Raw genomic sequence first — 22,796 nt, forward strand, 5'->3', positions numbered from 1 at the left:
TCTCTAATCCCAGTGACGTCTATCTAACCTCTTCTTTTTCTCTGCAAATTTTCCCACCTCTTCCGGCTCAGTGGACACTCACATTAGCACAAACTCCATCGCATATTCCCTACTGACTGCCCGACCTGTGCGCTAATACGTTTTCAATGAAGGCTAAAACAAAAGAATATTTTGTATCCCAGCATGGATGATTAGCCAAAATGGCTAATCGAGCAATTACGCCACAGTGAAGCTTTTAGATGTTTTGATATAAAGAGAGGTAAGCTGAATGTAGCCAATGGATTTAATGATGTGGAAAACTAATTCTTGCATGGTGGTAAAACTAATTATGACAGATTGCTTTGAACCATCATAATGGAGATATGTACATCTACATATTGGTGTCTACAGAGTAGGGTCCAAACATTTTTTAAACCATATTGAAAATATAGGATTCAAAATCTAATGTATAGCTTGAAACAATAACACATCTTATTCACATCTGAATAATTTAAAACACAGAAACAATTCAATTTAACTTGCCACTCAAAATGTTATGCATATAATTTGTATCAAATCAAAATCATTTTCACTATCCACCCTGTGAATCTCTGAATAGAATACTGTGTCACTGGAAGGATATAAAACAGGATGTTGAAATATTGACATCACTCTTTACCCTGGAGTCAACTTCACACCAATTACCCCGGCAACAAGTCTACATTAGAAACAAAAGCCATTAAATGCCTGTTCAAAAGGGACTGATAATGTTCAGGACAACTGACCATATGAAAAGAGAGCAAAGGTTGTGCAATCCCTTGTGACACTCTAAAACTGTGGAGTGAAAAACCGCAAAGTTCTTTTAGAAAGACGCTCAAGTGTGTCAGCTGCGATTTTCAACAGGCTGGAAGAACATCCCCCTCACAGGAGGTAGCTGAGATAACTACTGCTAATGTGTTAGCAGGTGGTCACATTAAACAGGTTTTGTTTCTGGTCAATGTCAACAAGTGTGGAAACACATACTGGCATGTATGTAAACACAGCAGTTAATTGAAGAGATGTTTAAAACACAAGTGGCTTAAACATATGTACAGTACTTGTGAAGAGCTGTCCTTCCGTGTATCTATACTATGTGTTTGAATATTATCAAGCCAGTGTAAATACAGATTGTGTACTGCAAAAGTAATGCATGAGAGTCTTTATAAAAAAGATAGATAGATAGATAGATAGATAGATAGATAGATAGATAGATAGATAGATTTAATATTTTAGTTTTATATTGTTGCTTCATGTGCTTTCCCAGCAGTAGTGTGCAGAACTAGCATTGCTAGAAAGAAATTGCATAGAAAAAGCATTGCTTCTGAAACAATTATCCACTCTGATAAAAGAAACTTGCTTAATTTAATTACTTTGTACTTTAAATATTTATTTCATCTTTTGGAAGTGCAGCACTGATCTTGTTTATGTCAGAGAATATTATCTTTAATGAAATCTGACAATTTAATTTGTGCATGATGGCAGTAAGGTTCCAGTAAGGTTCCAGTGAGGTTCCAGTGGTTAAGAGGAAGTGGCATCATTTAAGGACTCTAGCCTGTTGTCTGATGGTTGACTGTTGACTTTGGCACACTGAAGTCCTCAAGGACAATCACTGACCTTCTGATTAACATCCCACTCTATCAGATCCAAGTCACTTCATACACACAATCTACACTATGTCAACATATGTCACAATTCTTTAGAGCACATTAAAAGCTTTGGACTAGGGATTTCATTTCAAAAGCATCAGCAGGAAAGAGACAAATACACCAGCCAACAACATTTACCTGCTGTAGTTTAAACCCAGGGTCCAAAATTAAAACCGTGCTACACAAAAATGGATGAACTGAGAAAATATTTCAAAGTAAATATTTATTACTAGTCATAAGACTGTATTTTGGTGCTTTTCATTAGTTCCTATACCATTTGAATCACTCAGCTTTTTTTCCCTTGCCATTTACTCTGGATTACAAATATACAAACTTCTGATTAGAAATTGTTCACTTCATTAGAAGATGCTCGAGTTGGAAGTTGTCTTTAGTAGATGGTTTGAATTGTGCACATCACCTACAATGGCATGGGTTAAAGGGTTAGTTCACCCAAAAATGAAAATTATTCCATGATTTACTCACCCTCAAGCCATCCTAGGTGTATATGACTATCTTCTTTCAGACGAACACAATTGGAGTTATATTAAAAAAAATATATCCAGGCTCTTCCAAGCTTTATAATGGGAGTGAATGGAGGATGAGATTTTGAAATTCAAAAAAGTGCAACCATCCATCATAAAAGTAATCAATACGGCTCCAGGGGTTAATAAAGGCCTTCTGAAGCAAAGTGATGGGTTTTTGTAAGAAAATACAACTTTAAGAACTAAAATATCAAGCTTCTGGCAGACGGCCTACACAAGTTGACTTATGCCAGAAGAGTATCCCCTGATGCAATGTAACCCCTGATGCAATGTAGGAGTAGCGTAAGCTTTGACGCCCCAAACAAATAGGGTTGGAGAACAAACTTGAGCTCCTCTTCTCTTATATCGAAATCCTCCAACATTTCTCTTTAAAAATTCTCGTTTTAGACTTCTTATCTGTGACTGGTGTTTTGTTTTGCTCTATCCTCTGAACTTCCACGTTCGTCAATACATCATGCGTCAGGTCAGGGGTTACTCTTTCGTCATAAATCGATGCGAACGGCCAACTGTCAGAAGCTAGTTATTTTAGATTATAAAGTTTTAAATATGGATATTTTTCTTACACAAACGCATCGCTTCACTTCAGAAGGCCTTTTTTTTAATCTCCTGAGCCGTGTGGAGCACTTTTATCATAAATGGATGCACTTTTTTGGGCTTCAAAATCTCATCCTAAAATCATGGTTTCATTTTCAGCAATTTTTAGGTGAACTATCCCTTTAAATTAATTTTCAAAGATCATTAAATTAATTTTCAAAAAAAGTGTTATGTTGCAGTTCATAATTTTTTTGTGTGCTAATTTTGGGTGCCCTGTTTACACCAATTCCAGTGGCCATATTCATACTGTTTGCTGTTCTGATGCACTTGCAAATTATGCTATAACTTAACTCTAAAACTATAGTGCAGCAGAAAGTGGTGTTCAATTTAATTCGTTTTTCACTACTGCATAACAAATAACAAAATTGTAGAAAAGAAAGCGAAAAATCTCAGATGTTTTCACCCTAAATACTAGGGGTGTAACAGTAAACAAACATGACGGTTCGGTATGTACCTCAGTATTGAAGTCATGGTTCGGTACGGGTTTGGTACAGCGGGGGGAGAAAACTAAACACAAAATTGCTTCTTCTTTTTCCTTTTTTTAAAACAAATGTGTATTAGCGTTTAAAATAAATTCTATTATAATTAAAATTTCTTACGAATAAATCAAAATCTCTTACCTATACTGTAAACTATATGGGAAGCCCTTAATTACATATTACTATAATATTAAAGGTTACAATTAACAACAGAGCCCAAATTATTAAATTTAGTTGCAATTTATTTTTAGATGAAAAAAAAATATATATATATTTGAAAAAAAAGAAAAAAAAGTACTGTAAATTGCACATAAGGCAGGTTTTGCATTAATGTCTAAATCTAATTATAAAGTTAATTTTCCACTCCAATTTATTTTTTAAATATAATCATTTAAACAGTGGCTGTCATAACTTGTTTTCATGACAAACTTATTTAAACATAATCAAGACATTACTAAGAGGTTAAGTAAATATAATGAATAGGCTAATATAGTGCATATACAAAATGCTTCTCTCTAGAGTTCATTTCTCTAGCGAACTAACCTGCTGTTGAAACAAAATTCCTGAGGTAAATGTAATGCTATGTGAGATATTCTCAAACTGTTTTATTGATATCTTTCCGCAGTTGAAACACTGGTTGAGAGATGTAAACATAGAGCAATCGTCTCTTCTTCTATACTTTACTGGTAGAAAACTGTTGCACAGCCACGCACGCCGCATTCTAGGATTCGTCGTGCGACTGCATGCACCGAACCGTGACATATGTACCGTACGGTTCGGGACGAATACATGTACCCTCCTACTAAATACTAAAAAGTGCTTATTTGCCAAAGAGTGTTTTTTGTGCAACCACAAGGAATGCATAAATGACTTACTAATCAGCAACTGACACAAATCAAATATTTCATTTATTGCAGCTAAATAAACAAGTCCAACTTATTTCTCCAGACGGGAGGAGACTGGGGTATCCCCATCCAGGAGTGTGGACTGATCTGCACATTATTCAGCTCCAAAGCTGCCGTTCTGTCATGAGCAATTGATCCACATTCCGTGGGGAAGACAGAGACAGATTAGGACCAATATTTGAATGAGCAAATACACATAAATATGACTAAAGTAATTAAAGACAAACGAATGGAAAAAACAGATTAATTATCTTGCGGATCACTGGGGGGCGACTCTTACGTTACTGCTGCTTAACTACCTCCTCACTCCACCAAAGCCGTGATGAACAGACGAGCAAACAACAGTAAAACTGATAAACAAAGTGTGCTGATGCACTGCACCTCTCTGAGGGAGGCTGATGGAATTCATTAGGCTTCTGTGATTATCAATTAAAATCCAAAAGCTCTTTGAATTAAGGCAATTGTGTTTCTGGAAGCGATATTGTGGGTCTGAGTGTGATGTCTCTTACCCGGCTGACGCCACGGCCACGGTCCTCTCCGTAGTTGGTGCCCAGGATCTCAAAGTGGATGTTGGGGTTGGAGCCATTGTCATTAAACTCCAGCAAGCTGGTCAGACCACTTACACCTCCCTGTAAAAAACAAACAAAAAAGTGATATATTACTTAAATGCCTCAGTTTGACATGGCTTTGTCATCTAATGAAAAGTGGATTCAAATTTCTTGTTAAATGCTATCAGAAGCACTGTGTGCATTTCCACACCTCTACTGGTACCACAAAGAACTACAGAAATAATTAAGGCAGTAACACAGTCCCTCCCATCAGCCAGGAAGTGCCGCTCCAAAGCCGCACCATTGGTTGAGTCAATATTGTCGTGTCCGACCAAGTCAGACCACTCAAAGAAACTGAACAGAATGTGATTCTGTTTGGTGTCAACATCGAGGTCTTTAATACATGGAGAAAGTGTTTATGCTTTGTTTTATTTAAAATAACTGAACTTCCAATAATAATAATAATAATTTTCACTACTGTTCAAAAGATTGCAGTCAGTAAATGTTTTCTTGAAAGAAATTAACACTACTATTTAGGTAGGACGCATTAAATTGATTAAAAGTGACATTATGCTATCAAAGCTTTCGACTTAATTTCGTTCTCGATGCATGAACTCTGCCTATCGGGCATCACTTGTACGAGCTTTCATGATTGTACTCTAAAGCCAAATATTTCATGGCCGATCGCGGCCTTCGTTCATAAACACATATCGTAGCTTTCCTTGTAATCATCTCAATGTCTTATCTCTGCCTATCGTGGCTCCTCGGAAAGTCGCCCTGGCAACAGCCCTCATCATTTATAAATGTAAGGTCAATTACGGACCTATTTTTAAAGAAAGACATGGGCTGGTGCATATGCTATTTAATTTTGCTTTTATTTCTTATTTTATTTTCTCCCTATCTTCATACCCCGGATGTATGCAGCTTAACATCCCAGCCTATCGAGGCTTCGTTTAAAATCTACACCTCAACTTTCGCGGCCAGACGTGGCTTCTGTTCATATTTAGAAGATGATAAGCTCAGCTCACATACAGTGACATTCTCACTCTCGATCTTGTTAAAGTTTCTAATCAATTATCTTTATCTCAGCATATCTCGTCGTTTTAGTCTCTCACATACTGCACCTTAGATAAGCATTAAAGATTTTAACATAAGAAGTTGTCTAATTGTCTTCCCTATTTTTACTAATTCTCCTGCATGCCTTTCAGAATCCTCATAGGTACGTACGGAATTCATCTCATATTCCTTACTTTTTGGGGGTAGGCTCCGCCCCTGCCTCTATCATCAGGCAGGACCTACCAGCTAACTTTCAGACCCGGACGGAGGACGGGGTCTACGCCAAAGAACTCTGAGACGGAGCTTGTCAAGCATCTACTTTTATTTTCGTCTGTAAAATCCTTTCACAAAATAAAATCTATTTCATTCGAGAATCCTCCTGAGTCTTTTTGGTAAAAGTTGCAATACGGTTAAAACTACATTTGAATAATATTTCCGTTTTTTCCCAAAAAAATTTGAAATCAATATTCAAATAAATGCAATCTTGGTAAGCATTAAAAAATATTACCGTCCATAAACATTTGAACAGTAGTGTATAACAAACAAACAAATATATATATATATATATATATATATATATATATATACAGTGGGGAAAAATGTATTTAGTCAGCCACCAATTGTGCAAGTTCTCCCATATAAAAAGATGAGAGAGGCCTGTAATTTTCATCATAGGCACACTTCAACTATGAGAGACAAAATGAGAAAAAAAAATCCAGAAAATCACATTGTAGGATTTTTAATGAATTTATTTGCAAATTATGGTGGAAAATAAGTATTTGGTCAATAACAAAAGTTTATCTCAATACTTTGTTATATACCCTTTGTTGGCAATGACAGAGGTCAAATGTTTTCTGTAAGTCTTCACAAGGTTTTCACACACTGTTGCTGGTATTTTGGCCCATTCCTCCATGCAGATCTCTCTATATATATTTTTTTTTTTTAAGTCGTCATCATCATATAAAAACATCATGAGCAAATTCTGTCATAAATGGCAAAATAATCTCTTAAATAGCTCAGAGCATGACAGTGTTAGGATCACACTGTGGGCCTCATGTGGCAGGATGCGTGTTTGAGTCCAACTTGATGCGTGATATTTGCTGATCATGTCCCTCTCGCCATTTCCTCTCCTGTTTCAACTACCTCTATGAATAAAAATGGCAAAAGGGCCTCGCTCCTGTCCTCCCCCATTTTCCATCCTCTCTTCATTAGCACCACTAATTTAAACTCTGGAGTATCATACCAGCAAAAGTCCTTCTCCTCAGCCCTTCCTAAACTGCACCCAGAACATGTCCTCCCCAGCGAAAACCCACATGAACAGATAGATAATTGTTGTAAATTCACTCTACCAATACCAGTGCTGACAGAAAAAATTAGACAGCCAATTACAAAAGATGAGCGCTTTCCAAATGAGTTCACCAACTGCTGCTATGTAAAGCCGATACACACAAACTTCCCCTAATTAAGCTGTAAAACAATGTTCCAGCCCAAACAGTCTCCCAGGAACTGAATACAAAGCCATTATGCAGCTGATGTACAGTAAAATAAGTGTACCATTTCATACATATACGTGTCTCTCAGACAGCCCTTGGAAATGAGGTCATTAAAATCTAGGCAGATTTGAAGACGGCACGAGCCAGTGTGTTCTAGCGGTCACCCAGTCTGAATAAATCGCTCTATCTACTTTAATACGACTGTCACACAAGCAGCGGTGTGGAGGTGAGAGCCGGCCGAGAGGTGATATCTCTACTGTGGTATGGCAGGGAGGATCAGATACATGTGGATACAGGAGGAACAGTACATCCCTCAGGGGATAAAAACGTTCCCCAGCAAGCATGGTGTTAAACCAGCACTCAGTCACTAGCCCTGTAACAAAGACTGTCATCTCACCCTAGGCAGTGTGCAATTTCTGTAGCCCTGCAGAAGACAGAGAGGAGAGTTTCACTGTATCACACTATCCCCCCTCTCCCCAACCAGAACAAAGATAGAGACTCATTACGGTCCTCAAAACCAAATAGTCATTTGGTCTCCAATGCAAATGAATCCAAGGTCAAACTCCCACTCAATCACATCTCTTTAAACACATCAGGGCTCACAGTTAGGACCTTTTTGATGGCCTAGTCAGGTTTTACTTTGTACTACCAACATTTTCACAGATCTTTTGACTTTTAACAATGCATTTATGTATATGAATGCTATGCCATTAAATGTTAAAAATATAGTTCACACAAAAATTCGGTCATTATTGACACATCATTCCAAACCTGTATGACATTTCTATCCATTTCTTCTGTGGAACACAAGAAGGATCATTTTAAAGAATATTCTGCGACACTCTTTCAATACACTGAAACTGATTGGGAGTGGGACTGTAAAACTATAAAATGACACACAAACAAATCTTGTCAGGCCAATATGAATAGAAGTTTTTTAATAAAGATCTTGACGTGTCCTTGATATGGCTGGAGTACATGAAAGAAGTGGTGATATCTGATCCATCAAAGAATCATTCTTTTGCATTAAATAAAAATAACAATTGATTGATCCACTTCACCAAAATGGTCTGAATGATTAATTAAAAAGCGCAAGGATGTTTAAGGTGTTCCACCTTTAAGGTTAAACGGGTTTGGAATGACATGAGGGGGAGTAAATGATTAAATAAATTTGCATTTTAAAGGAAATTTACAAAAAGTTTTTAATTGCAAAAGCTATAAAAAGCTATAAATATAATGCATTTAATGCATTGCAATTTATGTACAGTAATACTACTAATAACAGTAAAAATATGAATAAAAATAAAATTGCAATATATTTAGTACATCACAGAGAACCAAAAGTTTAAGTTTGCAAGGCCAGTGGGTCATCTTTACAGTACTGTACCTTCTTCACGGTATCCAGCATAGACTTGCCACCCTGCCAGGGTTTGGAGCCTTTGCGGATGCACGAAAGACTCGCCATGCTGTGCCATTTCCTGTCCTCCAGCTTCCTGTGGAAGGTGTTGGCCAGCAGAAGCACTGTGTCGTAGATGTAGCGGTTGGTGATCTGACGAGATGACAAAAAACAGCAGGGAAACAAAGAAGAAAAAGAGAGAAAGAAACCGACAACGTGAGCACAGAGAGCCAGGGACACCAGATTAATATTCACTTACAAGAAAAAGATTTATGTCTGAGTGGGTACAGCTGGGATGAAAGGTCTCTACAGTGGAAATGACAACAGGCTGCTCACATTGAACAAGCCCTAGAAGACAGTGGAGTTTAATAAGGAATAGAAAAGACACACTTAACACCTGCTATCTGTTGCATTATTTCTATCCATACATATAGGCTTCGGTGATCATGAATAACAAGGGACAACAAATGGAATGGTACAATAGAACCAGGTAAATTAAAGAAAATCATCTTGACAATTTGATCATCTTGGCAAGGTTTTAATGTAAACAGACAGTTTTGTCCAAAGTATATGTAAACAAGCTCGACCAAAAATGAATTTGTATCAAAATATCAATATGGGATCTGTGCATTGAGTCTTGTAGCATAAATGCATACTGCTATGTTTCTATTTATGGAAAATGAGACACACTCAGTTTATTCAGGAAAATTTGGGATACTCCTCATCTCCATTTGAAACTTAAGTAAACCATTGGTGGCAAATGTCATTTGAAACCAAATGTATACACTACCATTTAAAAGTATGAGGTCAGAATCTCGGAATCCAGAAAAAACATTCTAACAGTTTCCATAACAATATTAAGAAGCACAACTGTTTTCAACCTTGATAATAATAATAATAATAATAAATGTTTCTTGATCACCAATCTAATAAAATAATTGTAATAATTAATATTAGAATGATGTCTGAAGGATCACGGGACACTGAAGACTTGAGCAACGGCTGCGGAAAATTGAGCTCTGCCATTTAGGAATAAATCACATTTTATTTACAAATATTAAAAAAAATTATTGTACATTTTATTTCACAATATTTCATTTTTTGTATTTTTTTTTTTAAATCAAACTTGTATATGTATATCAAAAAAGTTAATCAAAGAGTTCCGAAGACAAGAACGGGTATTGTTCAAAATTCATGTATAACTTTGATGAAAAGTTTTGATCCACTTCAAATGTTGACTACTGGATATACAGTATATATGAAATTACATGCTAAAATGCATTTAATATTATTTGAATTTGATTTTAGATTTAAAACGGAAAACAATTATATTACTTTGAAATACAATTCCGTATTATACAAGACAATCAGCAACTTCACTCATACACAAGCTTTTTAAGGGAGTTAATTCCGCTCTGATCGATTGCACGGCCCATGTGTTGTCTTCATTTTAATGAGAAGGTAATAAATAGAGTGAAGCGGTCATTAGGTTTCCATCGTTGTTTATTAACCCGCGCTGCACTGCATACTTGACACTGTATTGAGTGTCTGAGTAAATCCAAACCATGTTGAAAAATAGCTGAGAATAACCTCTCGCCATCAGCTTTGCGTTGCCATAATTGTAAAAAACGCAATTTGTCAGGTAAGCTATTCGCATACTCGCTTAGAAAAAATAAGTTCACCAGTAATCAGAGAAACACAAAGAAAAGGCTATACTGATTATGTTAAAAGTCACGCTCTGTTGGCTCCATCAACAGGCATTTGTAGGTACGCTCCAATATAAGGCTGTAATGGCTTTGAGAGCCACAAAACTAACTGCAGTATATGTGTACATCAGCTTTAAAGCAGACTGTGTCGATGAGGATGACACTCTCATCTAAAGTTACTGGCGCACAAGGTGGAGTTAAGACGAGATCATACTCCATTTTTCAAAGGAATGGGGTTCGACATCCCAACACAACACTAGTGGTGCTTCTATTTACACTTCCTGACTCCCACAAAACAACTCTCCGTCTACCAGGAGAATGGGCGAACAAAAAGACCAATGACCCAAAGAAGCAGACTTGACAGGGAATCCACAAGACTACCAAGGAACAGCGTTTTATTTGTCAAGCGTTGTGGCTTTTCCCTGTTTGCTGTATTTTTTCATCTGCAAGAGAAGAAACAAAAAGGGCTTACATATTGATTTACCTGTATGTTTCATGTCTTAGACACAAAGTGAAATGGCATAAGATGCTGCCGTTTTTGGGTGGGCTGTTTTCTGGGAAGGCCATTTCATGATAGAGCATTTGCAGAAGGAGTTGAGAACACTGAAGCAACAAAGCTGCCAGTGCCAAAGGGGCAAACAGAAAAAGACTGGGTTAAATTCAGGGGGGAGAAGATCGACTGACCAGGGAAATCCATTAAGTCTCTTTGAAGTGCAGGAGTTAGTGGGTCTCTCCAGGGAAGGTGATTGGTGGTTTAAAGGGAACAGGAGGTGCAAAGGGGTATTCCAAAGGGAGGGTGGGATATATGTCAAGAAAGAGGGATGTGATACGCTTCAGAGCAGGGCAAAATTGGGCTCTTCTGGGTTGGACTCCTGACCACTGAGCAGAACTGAATTCTTAATGTCAAACACGTCCATCTTATACAATAGGCATTCAACACTACAGAGAGTCCTTGTCCCCCCATATCTAACATTCTGAAAATAAGTGCTCAATTATATTATATCTCAACATCTTTCTGCCATTTGATGAAATTCAATAAACATAAATGTGGACAAGCAATCAAATAAATAAATAAATTAGTGATGCTCCGATCAGCATTTTTGGGGCCGATCACCGATTACCGATCACCAAAATCATGATCTGCCGATTGCCGATCACTGCCGATCACAGAATGGAAATATGCTAGAGTCAAGAAAATCTTGAAGAACCACCAATATTTATTTAATTGTAGTTAGAAAACAAGATAACATAAGGCTACTGTAGGCCACCTTTTCCAAATAAGGCACAGTATAATTTTTCAAAACAAAGAGGGGTCAGGCAGACTACAATGGATGTAGTTGAGGAACTAACTACATCAGATCCAAAAAATAAAATAATGACAATGACATTTGAGGTTATTAAAACAGTAAGTCCCGCCCCTCGACTGCCAAAAATAAAAGTGTTTGAGCGAGCAAAATCAGCAGGCGAGAGGAGATCAAGCGCGAGTGTGTGGGGAATGATCATGCGCGCGCGCGAGGGCAGAGATGTCATGCGCCCGCGCAGGGTTTGAATGAGCTCGCGAGTTCCCGTTTCCTCGCGCGTAGATCTGTTATCCTCTCGCGAATGTCATTTACCGCGCGCGCCAGCATCAGTTGTGCGCTCGTTTATAATTGCCATTGAATTGCCGTCATAGGAGAACTCATTTTGCCACTGTTAAGCAAGCTCTGCTCTGCTGTTGTGTTGTCGCGCATGCGGAAAAGTTGCGCGAGTTATTTACGTCACGTGATCGGCTTTTTTGATCGGCGCTTTTGGGGGTTGCCGATCAAGCTATTTTTTGCCAATATCGGCCGATCATGATCGGCGGCCGATCAATCGGAGCATCACTAAAATAAATGCACCAAAATTTTCTTTTCAAATGACCTTTTTCAAATTATAATTTAAATAATACTTTTCTTCACTTACAAAGAAAAGTGAAATTTATTTTGAGTATAGTATAATTTGTTTCCAATTTGGACTTATCAATATCAATAATTATGTTTTTTTTTTTCCTGAAGAAAACATTTTTTTTTTACAAAAACAATTTCAACCAAACAGCCATTGTAGCCAAGATTATTTTATGAAAGTAAAAAAACTGTAAAACATTATACAGACTATTTAATCATTTTCAATGTATGTACTGTACACCAATAGCAATATGAAGACCTCTAATGCCATTTTAACAACTGAATTTTTACAAACTGAATTATACACACTATTAAAACATCTCTGTTAAACACTCTCACATTCACAAGTCACAGGACAAGGAACCATAAATGATAAAACAAAAATGATTAGAATCACTGTGATATATCGTGAATATCTGAAATATCGTCTGGTCTTGCTGAAAATATATATTTGCCTTGTTGATACCAACATACACCCACACAACTATGAATTAATATTGAGTAGGGGCTTTTTGAAAGCGTGTATTGATATACTGTGCAATGTTTTCCAGTATTTAATGTGGCTGAATACACATCACATCTGTTAATTTCTGTTGTCATTTGAGAAAATTTACATGTGAGAAAATGCATTCAGTTGGATAAATCGTAGAAAACAGGAATGGGACCCACAGGCACAATGAAAAGAACTAAAAACTCAACAAAACAAGATTGCTAATTTTCACACTGACATTTTGTAGTTTTCTTAGGAAGTTAGCTCACGGGCTAATGATGACAGTTAATGGACACAATCAAAAGGGAAATGAAGGCATTCAAGGCAAATGATTTATGATTAACTTGAATGGACATGAATAAATGTGAGTATGGGGGAATGAACCGCACCTCTAACATCTGTGCCTTTGGGTCTTTGGGGTCGCAGAGGGACGTGTTGATGCGGTGGTTGCTCCTGACGCAGCGCTGGCTGTTGTTCTGCGGGAAAGGAAAGGTCTGTCTCACCAGGGTCAGGCGACCTATAGATTTCATCACCAGCTCCTGCACATCCATGTCTGAAATCTCCTGCATCCCGTGAGAGGAAAAGAGCAGAGAAAGAAAATATAATGTCAAAAGAAAAGAGATTTTCCATGTGCAGTGTAAATAGGCTACAAAGATTAACAGCATCTTGCTGAGAAGAGCTTCTGTTTCACACTTGAATGGAAAAGAAAGAGCAGAAGTAGGACCAGGGAAAATATTATAATCATGATTTTCTTACTCTACAGGTGACTGTTATGGCAAGCCGTTTTTAGCTTAAATTTTACCCAATGTTACTCGTCGTAATTGCATTTTTACTAGTAAGAATTCAATTAGAGAGCTCTACAATTAAATTCTTACTAGTAGCAATTACAATTAGAGAGCTCTCTAATTCAATTATTACTAGTAAAAATTACAATTAGACAGCTCTCTAATTCAATTCTTACTAGTAACAATTCCAATTAGAGAGCTCTACAAATGAATTTTTACTAGTCATATGTCTCCATTGACTTCCATTCATTTTTAATTACGGAGCTCTACAATTGAATTGTTACTAGTAAGAATTCCAATTAGAGAGCTCTCTATTTCAATTGTTACTACTAAGAATGCATTTGCAGAGCTCTTTAATTCAATTCTTACTAGTAACAATTCCAATTAGAGAGCTCTCTAATCCAATTATTACTAGTAACAATTCCAATTAGAGAGCTCTGTAATTCAGTTGTTACTAGTAAGAATGCAATTGCAGAGCTCTTTAATTCAATTACAGAGCTCTGCAATTATACATATCTTTAATCCGTTTTTTTACTAGTAAAAATTCAATTAGAGAGCTCTGTAATTGCATTCATACTAGTAAGAATTTAATTAGAGAGCTCTCTAATTGTAATTCTTACTAGGAACAATTAAATTGTAGAGCTCTCTAATTGGAATTCTTACTAGTAAGAAATTCAATTGTAGAGCTCCGTAATTAAAAATTAATGGAAGTCAATGGAGACATATGACTAGTAAAAATTCATTTGTAGAGCTCTCTAATTGGAATTGTTACTAGTAAGAATTGAATTAGAGAGCTCTGTAAATGTAATTCTTACTAGTAATAACTGAATTAGAGAGCTGTCGAATTGTAAATTTTACTAGTAATAATTGAATTAGAGAGCTCTCTAATTGTAATTGCTACTAGTAAGAATTGAATTGTAGAGCTCTCAAATTTAATTCTTACTAGTAAAAATGCAATTACGACGAGTAACACTGGGTACAATTTAAACTAAAATGGCTTGCCATAGACTGTAGATATCCATCTTTAATTATTTCAATTTACTTTAACCCCTGGTTTCACAGACAAGGCTTAAACCTAGTCCCAGACTAAAATGCATGTTTGAGCTGTTTTAAGGCAACTTGCACTGGCATATCTTAAAATATGTCAGTGCCATTGTTTTGTCTCAAGATGCACACCAGTACTGTTTTCTTTCTTCTAAGACACGTCTTTAAAAACTACTTAAATGTCCTAATTAATGGAATTAAATTAAAGTATATAATGGATTAACTTTCTTAAATATTATATCTTAAAATATAAAAAAAAAATCACTGTACCAACCAGGGTCACAGAATAATCCCACTATCAGGGTCAAAATTCCACAAAAACAAGAAATATGACTCCGATATTAAAAATATGAATGTGACGATCTAGCAGTGGGTTTAAAATAAATTAGATTATAAAGTAATTAATAGTAATAATTTACAGTACTTTTTCTAGAGAGTGTTTATTCAGATTCTGAATTCATTCTATGAAATGATTGAAATTAAGTTAAATGGACAACACTATATTTTTATATGGTTAGAAAAGCCCTCACCAAGGGGACAATTTGTTCCAGTTAAACAAATGTTGCTCCTTCATTAAAAACGTTAATACCTGACACTGGTTCTGACACACAAACTAAACTTTCTTCACACATGGTTAAGTTGTCCTCTCTCATCAAGTCAAGGTCAAATTCTCCAGTCCCCAGTTAGCTAAAAATGGGGTCTAATTTAAATACAAGAAATATAACTACATAAAAATCATCATTAGTATTACAATTATTCTCATGAATGGGCATTCAGGGTACTACCAAAAGGCAGAAAGACATGACCGCGTGCGCTCGCGTGTCCTTGTGCAGCCTTGGGAGGAATGATTGCTAATTTTAGCCTGAAGACATCTTTTCCACAGAAGGGCAGAGTAAAGTGAGCGAGCTGGAAATGATGTGATGAGAATGGACAGGGAACGTCCCCCAGTGAAGGTAGACTTCAGAGCGGCCAAGCTGTTCCCTCTGACAGCCTTCACTTTTGAGTTTCATTCTCACCTGCAAAGCTGTGATTGCTGGTGACTGGCTCTCATGAAGTATGTCATTAAATCCGAACTTGTGGCACACCAGCGAGGAACTTACTTGGAATGTCGAAGCCGTTCAGCCTTCAATAAGATTAAAATTAAAGTTGTCTACAACGCAACCTGCTATCTGAAAGGTAATTTGAAGGTTTCTGATTGGACGAATCAAAATCTTGCCTGAAGCACAGTTGAACACTGTCAAACGATGTTTGTGCTGCTGTTAATAATGGGGTAAGAATGAAGGCGAATAATGTAGGAGGCATCACAAGAGGGCATGTGAGGCCTTTATAGTGTGCTGCCCAACTTTTAAGAGCACAAGGACATCACGCTTTTACAGACCAGAAAATACTGACACTGAGTGGCTTATTCTACCCCCAGATGACAAATGCAAAGGCCCTTGATGCTTAATTAGGAGCTCTAAATTAGAATGACACAAATACGAGCCTACAGGGTTATGGCCCAATTTTAAGGTTCAGGTTTTGGCAGCTGCTTGTTTTGTCCCCAATGACTGCTGTCAAGTAAGGCCAACCGTGAGCAATGTATGTCCATACAGGGACATGTCAAGGTAATGTCATGTGCCTTTGTGTTTTATTTACGAGGACATAAAACTTTCCTCACATGCTCTAAACTCTCCGCCTGCCTAAAGTGTCCTAGTTGTCTGATGGCTTAAAAAAAATATCTGAAAGGTTACTTTGAAAAGTCTGAAATATTTGAGCAAAAATATATATAATCAGTTTATATGATCAGAGGAAACTGACTTACCATTTTTTGAGCAGCTGAAAGATCATTTGATCTTGTACTTGTTTTCGTAAAGGGTTAGTTTACCCAAAAATGCCATCCTAGGTGTATGTGACTTTCTTCTTTCTTACTCTTACTCTACTCCTACATCCTACGTCATACGTCAGGTCAGAGGTCACTCTTCCACCAGAAGTAGACTCGTGTACGTCCGTTACCAGAAGCCAGTGATTGTAGTTAGAAGTTCTAAATATGGATATTTTTCTTACAAAAACGCTTCGCTTTGCTTCAGAAGGACGTTATTTAACCCACTGGAGCTGTATGGATTACTTTTATGATGGATAGATGTGCTCTTTGGAGCTTCAAAAACTGACTTTTTCGGTGTTATCTGTTTTTTGTAACGGGATGTTTGGACTCACTAAAGGGGCTCCTTTAATGTTAGTCAAAATATTTGTGCCAGAAACGGTCACAATTTAATATTTCATGGCAATCTTTCTATCTCTGATCTCTCTGAGTCCCCCCCCCCCCCCTTTTTTTTGCTAATGTGCCTTTGAAGCCCTATTCGCACAGGATAAGTATTACCTGGTGACCTCTAGTCATTTGTAATAATTGCGGAGGTTGCCTGTGATCTTAATCGTGTGCGAATCGGCCATGTCTGTAATTTGTAAAGTAAAAATTCCCCCGCAAATGACCTACCATACAGTATATCGCCGAACACAGAGGTCCTGTGATAATATTAGTCCTGTGCGAATCGGCATCTCTGTGATTTGGCAGGGTCGTTTATTTTGTTTCCTGTGCTCTTTTTTATCCATCTTTCGCGAAGAATGGAGGCTGCGTTTGAGTGTTTTGATAGTATTTTGGGTGCTGAGTCATATCGCTATACACCATACAACTATACAATTTGCAGAAAGAGAAAGCTGAAAACCATGATTAGATGGAGATGAATGACATGTATAGCAGCATGCGGTAAGGAACATTCTTTTGTTTATGATATATCATACAGCTAGACCTGTAATAACGACAATACATTTCCAAGCAATAGCCTATTGACATCATATCCGGGAGATAAGTCAGTAAATTCAAGTAAAATCACAGGCTTCGCTTATCCCGTGCGAATGCGCCACACGAAATTCAGATGTGGGTAGGTAATTTCTAAATCACACGCTGTCAATGCCCTGTTTGCATGTGAAATGAGACCGAGTTCTGCTGCATGGACTGTCGGGTCCAATATAATTGGCAATGCTCCATCCCGAAAGAGCTGCTTTGCATTGAAGACCTTAAAAATATGTGATGCGATCTGGGAAAACCTGTCTGATGTCGCGCTGGTACGTTTTTAGTATGGTCTAAAAATAGGTCGAATGTCAGGGGTTTTTTTGGTCAAAATTGGGTTTTCATTAAATTATTATTCTATAACATCTTGTCTATCATCTCATCTCTGAATATATATTGGCAAAATTCACTAGTTTAGTGCAGAAAAATAGCGGTTTATAGTGGCAAGCTGAAAAGACTGTGTCTTTCTCTTTAAGAACACGCACGTCGACAGAGGGGCAAAAAAAAAAAAAAAACACACCCACAGCCCTCCTTCTCTTATGGTGCGTTCAAGTCCTCCAGGGAAGTTCGTACTTACGAGGTGAGAAGTCGTGTTTATGACGGCATGTGCGTTCAAGTCACTTTCGCCAGAGTAAGATGGCGGTGTAATTTCTCTTAATTAATTACACAAAAATAGAGCAAGTTTCTTAAACTCTAGTTCTAGAAAATGAAGAACAAAGAAATGTGCATCAGGTGTGCTTTGTTTTTTTATGTTTTTAATTCATTTATGAAGCCACGTGCAAACTTTATTGTTACATATTAGGCTACATTGTATAATAATGCCATCATATTCTGTGCAGGCAATTAGCTTACTTCGCTGTAAATAGAAAAGTCAAGCAATATCATTGCTAAATACCTTTAAGTATTGTGGTATTCCGCCATGTTTCTCAGTGAAACGCCCCCAACTCCTGAAAATCCCGAGCTTCCCACTCATATTTACGACATTGTGCGCACATCATATTCATGTTCATGTGCGCTCAACTCGTAAATACGATCTTAACGAGATGACTTGAACGCACCATTAACACTACAAAGGCAGTTCACCTATCAAATTAAACCACATAACATCTAGAATAAAGGTATATCAATGCGCATTTCCCGCCAGTCCTGTGTAAACTACAACGTTTTTTTAATCCAACGTTATCGTGAGATGCGGACATTGCAGAGCGAAGCACAAGAGAACAACGGAGTATAAAGTAGCTGCTCGCTTAAAAGATCTTGCTCGCCTCTCAATCGTCCAATTTCAAAACGGTTTTCACAGAATGAATTTTGAGTTCGTAAGCTTTTGAATGATACCTATACATATATCTATGATGATTACTAAAATATGTGATGTGAAAAAAAGGAAAAAGGACGCCAATTGTCCCGCTAGCAGGACGTGACAGTTAATTAAACCTGTTTTTCCTCAAAATTCCGTTCCTGAAAATCATAGCAATCAGCCGACTTCAGATAACCATAACATTTGTTACCAACAAACGATGAAAGAAATAAAAACAGATTTGGAAAGGGCTTGAAACCAGCTTTAATATGGTATCAAAACTGTAATAAGTCAAATTTCACCATGTGATGGGGTTTTCCCAGATCGCATCACATATGCAAAAAAAAAAAGCCAAATTTTCCTAACTTTGTAAAAAATTACACAGTGGCTGGTGCTACACACATCAAGGAACAGCAAATGTTTGTTGGACTTTCCTTTATTTTACACTAAGTTAGTTCTTCTGGTCTCAGCAATAACAGAATCAATAAAAAATACCACAACATTACTGGTTAAGCTTAGTTTCTAAACATAGAGTCTAGCCGGCTTCAAACTGTTGTAATTCAGAACAAGGTGTTTTTGGCCTGGGAAGTGAATTTGTTACAGTACAGTTTCATAGTGCACTGAAGTCCATTATTTAAAAATACCAATAAAACTGATTTGTATGGCCTTTTTAAATAAAACCAGAGAGATTAATAGAGGTTACCATAGAGATTGACTTTTAAGTTATTGAAATGGATATAATTCAGGCAGATGGGTTCAAAGTCTATATCTTCATTGTCTTCTCCTTGCCACAGGATCATTTTGGAAAAATGTTTTATTCGTTAAGGAAAGCGCTGAATTATTTTGAAGCGCTACTAGCTTCTTGCCAAATCTAATTTAAATCATTGTGCTGTAATTTGTCCTTATCTGGCCATCTTCTTCAGGCTCAGAATGAGCCATTGTCCGCCTCTCACTTAGACAAATCGGTATGTAAAGATGCAAATATATTCAAATGTGCTTACAAGAATAATAAACTGGATTTCTTACAAAATTGTTAGAAAGAACCCACCTCATTTATGATGATCCAGTGACAGTCAAAAGCCACGAGATTGGTTTCCACCACCTAGAGAAAAAGAAAGAAACATTTAGCCACTTAGAAACTGAATTATTTGGAAGGGAGTGAACTGTCTCAACCAATCATGTGTTTCATTTATTATAAAAGCACTGACAGCTACAGGGTTTCCATTGAACCTTCAATGATTTCTCTTCAAAGTTTTAATAGGGGAAAAGGCAAAGGTTTATGAAATTAATAAACAGAATAAAATTGACATCCATAACAGAGGCATAGTATTACAGCTTGTAAAAATATCAGTTTTATATTCTCTGTCTGTCCCCATATGTATCTACACACTGTTCTTCCCATTGTGTCTGATCTTTGCTTCTCTCTCTCCACACCAACATGAAACAAAAACAAAGTACCCTTCACCAATGTTTCTCCTGCCCACTGAACCAGCACCGCATTTCATTAACCATAATTGTTTAGGTGACTAAATGTGGATGTCATAAAACATTTTGGTCATAAACAAAGGGAACAGCAGGAGAATCTGACGGCTGGAACAGCGCTAATAGTGTTTTAATCTTCCACAAACACCTAATAAACTTTATAATTACTAAAGAGACAAGAGGCATAAAAAATGTTCATCAATTGGTACAAAAAGGCTGTACTTGTCAAACAGAGCTCTGTGGGCTTTATGCTGGGGGTCTTCTTCACTGATAGTTATAGTGCTGGTCATAATTATTTGCCCCCTTTGGTAAATATGATCAAAGATGGCAGTAAAATCTGCATTCTTAATCCTTTTGATATTTTATAATAAAAAAAAAAGCAAAAATCTAACCTTTCATTGAAGTAAAATAATTGAAAGTGGGGGAAAAATCACATTATGAAATAAATGTTTTTCTCCAAAACACGTTGGGAACAATTAGTTGCCCCTTTTTATTAAATACTTTTTGCAACCCCCTTTTTCCAAGATAACAGCTCTGAGTCTTCTCCTATAATGCCTGATGAGTTTGGAGAACCCCATGTGTAAAATGAAATACTCTGCTGTATCTTTAATGCTGTGGGCATTATTCATTTTCTGCCAGAGGTCCTGGACATCTTGTTCAGATACATGGCATCATGGATTTGATCAAATACCAACAAATAAAAAATCAAAACCTGACAGCTTGTGCTAGAAATCTTATAACGGGCCATGTTTGGATCTTCCAACAGGACAGTGATCCAAAAACAAACATCGAAATCAAAACAAAAATGGGTCACTGAGCACAAAACCAAGCATCTGCAATGGCCATCCCAGTCCCTGACCTGTACCCTATAGAAAATGAGTGGACTGAACTGAAGAGATTCTGTATGGAGGAATGGTCTCTGATCTCTTGTCAGGTGATCTCAAAACTCATCAGGCATTATAGGAGAAGACTCCTTTTGTTATCTTGGAAAAAGGAGGTTAAAAAAAGTATTTAATAAAAGGGGGCAAATAATTGTTCCCAATGTGTTTTGGAGAAAAACATTTATTTTATAATGTGATGTTTAAATTACCTATGAAACTCCTTAAATCAGCCTAATATGTTAACAAGAAGCCTTCAATCGCCACCTTTTGACACTCAAACAGTAGTAGACATAAAGTGGCCGCTGTTAGTATTAAAAGTTTACAACATCGATGAGAAAAAGTTTACAACAAAAGTTTACAACATCGATGAGAAAATTAAGCGGAACTATCCTTCTGGTCACGAAAAGAGAAAAAAAAACACCATGAGAGTGAATTGCGGGAACAGCAATCAGGCAGACTTGTATTCTCTCCTCTCCAAGTTTGATGTCAGCAAAGAACAGTAAAGTTAAGTTGATGTGCATCTCTCTCTAGTCTGTCTGTCTAACCCAGCTGGGCAGTGCATCTTTTGGTCTGTCTGTGTCTTGCTTGCTAATGCCGGCCACTTCCAGGGCTGTGTTCTGTAACTTTGTGCCTGACAAAAAAAAGTGAGAGTGAAATACAACTATTTATTACGTTTGATAAACGACAAAGGGGAACGGTGTTTGTTTATAAACTGCAGCTAGGAAAACATAACCGCGTCGCTCGTTGACATGCGTTCATATGTGCATGCACGAAATGTAACGTGCCCTTTCCAGCAAAAAATCTGTGGGGACCAGTACAATATGGGCTTGATGGCACTCCTCATTATAGACACACATACTTTTAAAACAAGACAATGTTTATCTAGTCTCCAAGTCAGTTTAGTTACAACTCTGCAATAAAGCAAGATGCAAAGCAATATATTGACATTGACATTTATAGGCTATATTGCATTTAAAATGTTGATTAGCTGGACATACTGGTCAATATGGATGCACATCCCTCAGTAAATAATAACCATCAAGTATTGCTTTTATCATTTAAAACACAGTGACATGCTATGGCAAGCCATTTTAGCTTTTATTCATTCACAGGATGCATTTTTGATATCAATAATTAAATTTGTACTATTTAAAATGTGAATTCTTGATATTAAGAATGTACTTTTTCTAGTAACAATGTCTATTTCTGATATCCGGAATTACATTTTCATTAGTACTAGTTAAAGGAGGAATGGCAGTGGCAAATGGTTTACATGGCTCATGGGTCAGGTATGAGGGCCCCTTAACAAAATTTTGCTTAGGGCCCCAGGGAGGTCAGGATCGGCTCTGATGACATGGCCCAATCATGTTGATGTCTGAGGCTTTATGAGGTCATTATAGTAACTCACAAAAAGTGTATGTGACTGTGTATGGCAAAAGTTTGACTCTGAGGCAGATGGTTCAGCCTAATTAAAGCATTTGGCATAACTTCTACTAGACTAAGATTCACCTCTAAGGCTTGTCCTAATGCCAAGAAAAAGTTCAAGGTTGTTACAGAGTGTGCTTGACCCGATCAAATATCTCTCTATATTAGACGGTAAAATGCTAAATATCTGCATCCATCCAAGCTGCATCCATGCTGATTTTTTTCTGTTGAATATGCAATTAAAGTTGATGGTGAGAGTTGTG

The 22,796-nt window shown here is 37.0% G+C and overlaps 1 protein-coding gene across 4 annotated transcripts in view; it reads right to left on the minus strand.

Annotated features, from left to right (window-relative positions):
• The window catches only part of grid2 (glutamate receptor, ionotropic, delta 2), a 414,921-nt gene that overhangs the window by 117,966 nt on the left and 274,159 nt on the right, over positions 1 to 22,796 (minus strand). For all 4 annotated transcript variants that reach the window (XR_014603005.1, XM_084086958.1, XM_084086959.1 and 1 more), the window contains exons 5-8: positions 19,794 to 19,847; positions 13,185 to 13,358; positions 8,669 to 8,830; positions 4,694 to 4,813 (exon numbers count right to left, since the gene is read on the minus strand). Coding sequence is in view for 3 of the 4 variants with exons in the window: in XM_084086958.1 (XP_083943084.1) it covers positions 4,694 to 4,813; positions 8,669 to 8,830; positions 13,185 to 13,358; positions 19,794 to 19,847 (510 nt within the window). In the remaining variant the exon portion in view is untranslated. The remainder of the gene's footprint in view (positions 1 to 4,693; positions 4,814 to 8,668; positions 8,831 to 13,184; positions 13,359 to 19,793; positions 19,848 to 22,796) is intronic.

The sequence above is a fragment of the Abramis brama genome (genome assembly GCF_963993115.1).
Source record: "Abramis brama genome assembly, chromosome: 16".
NCBI lineage: Eukaryota > Metazoa > Chordata > Actinopteri > Cypriniformes > Leuciscidae > Abramis > Abramis brama.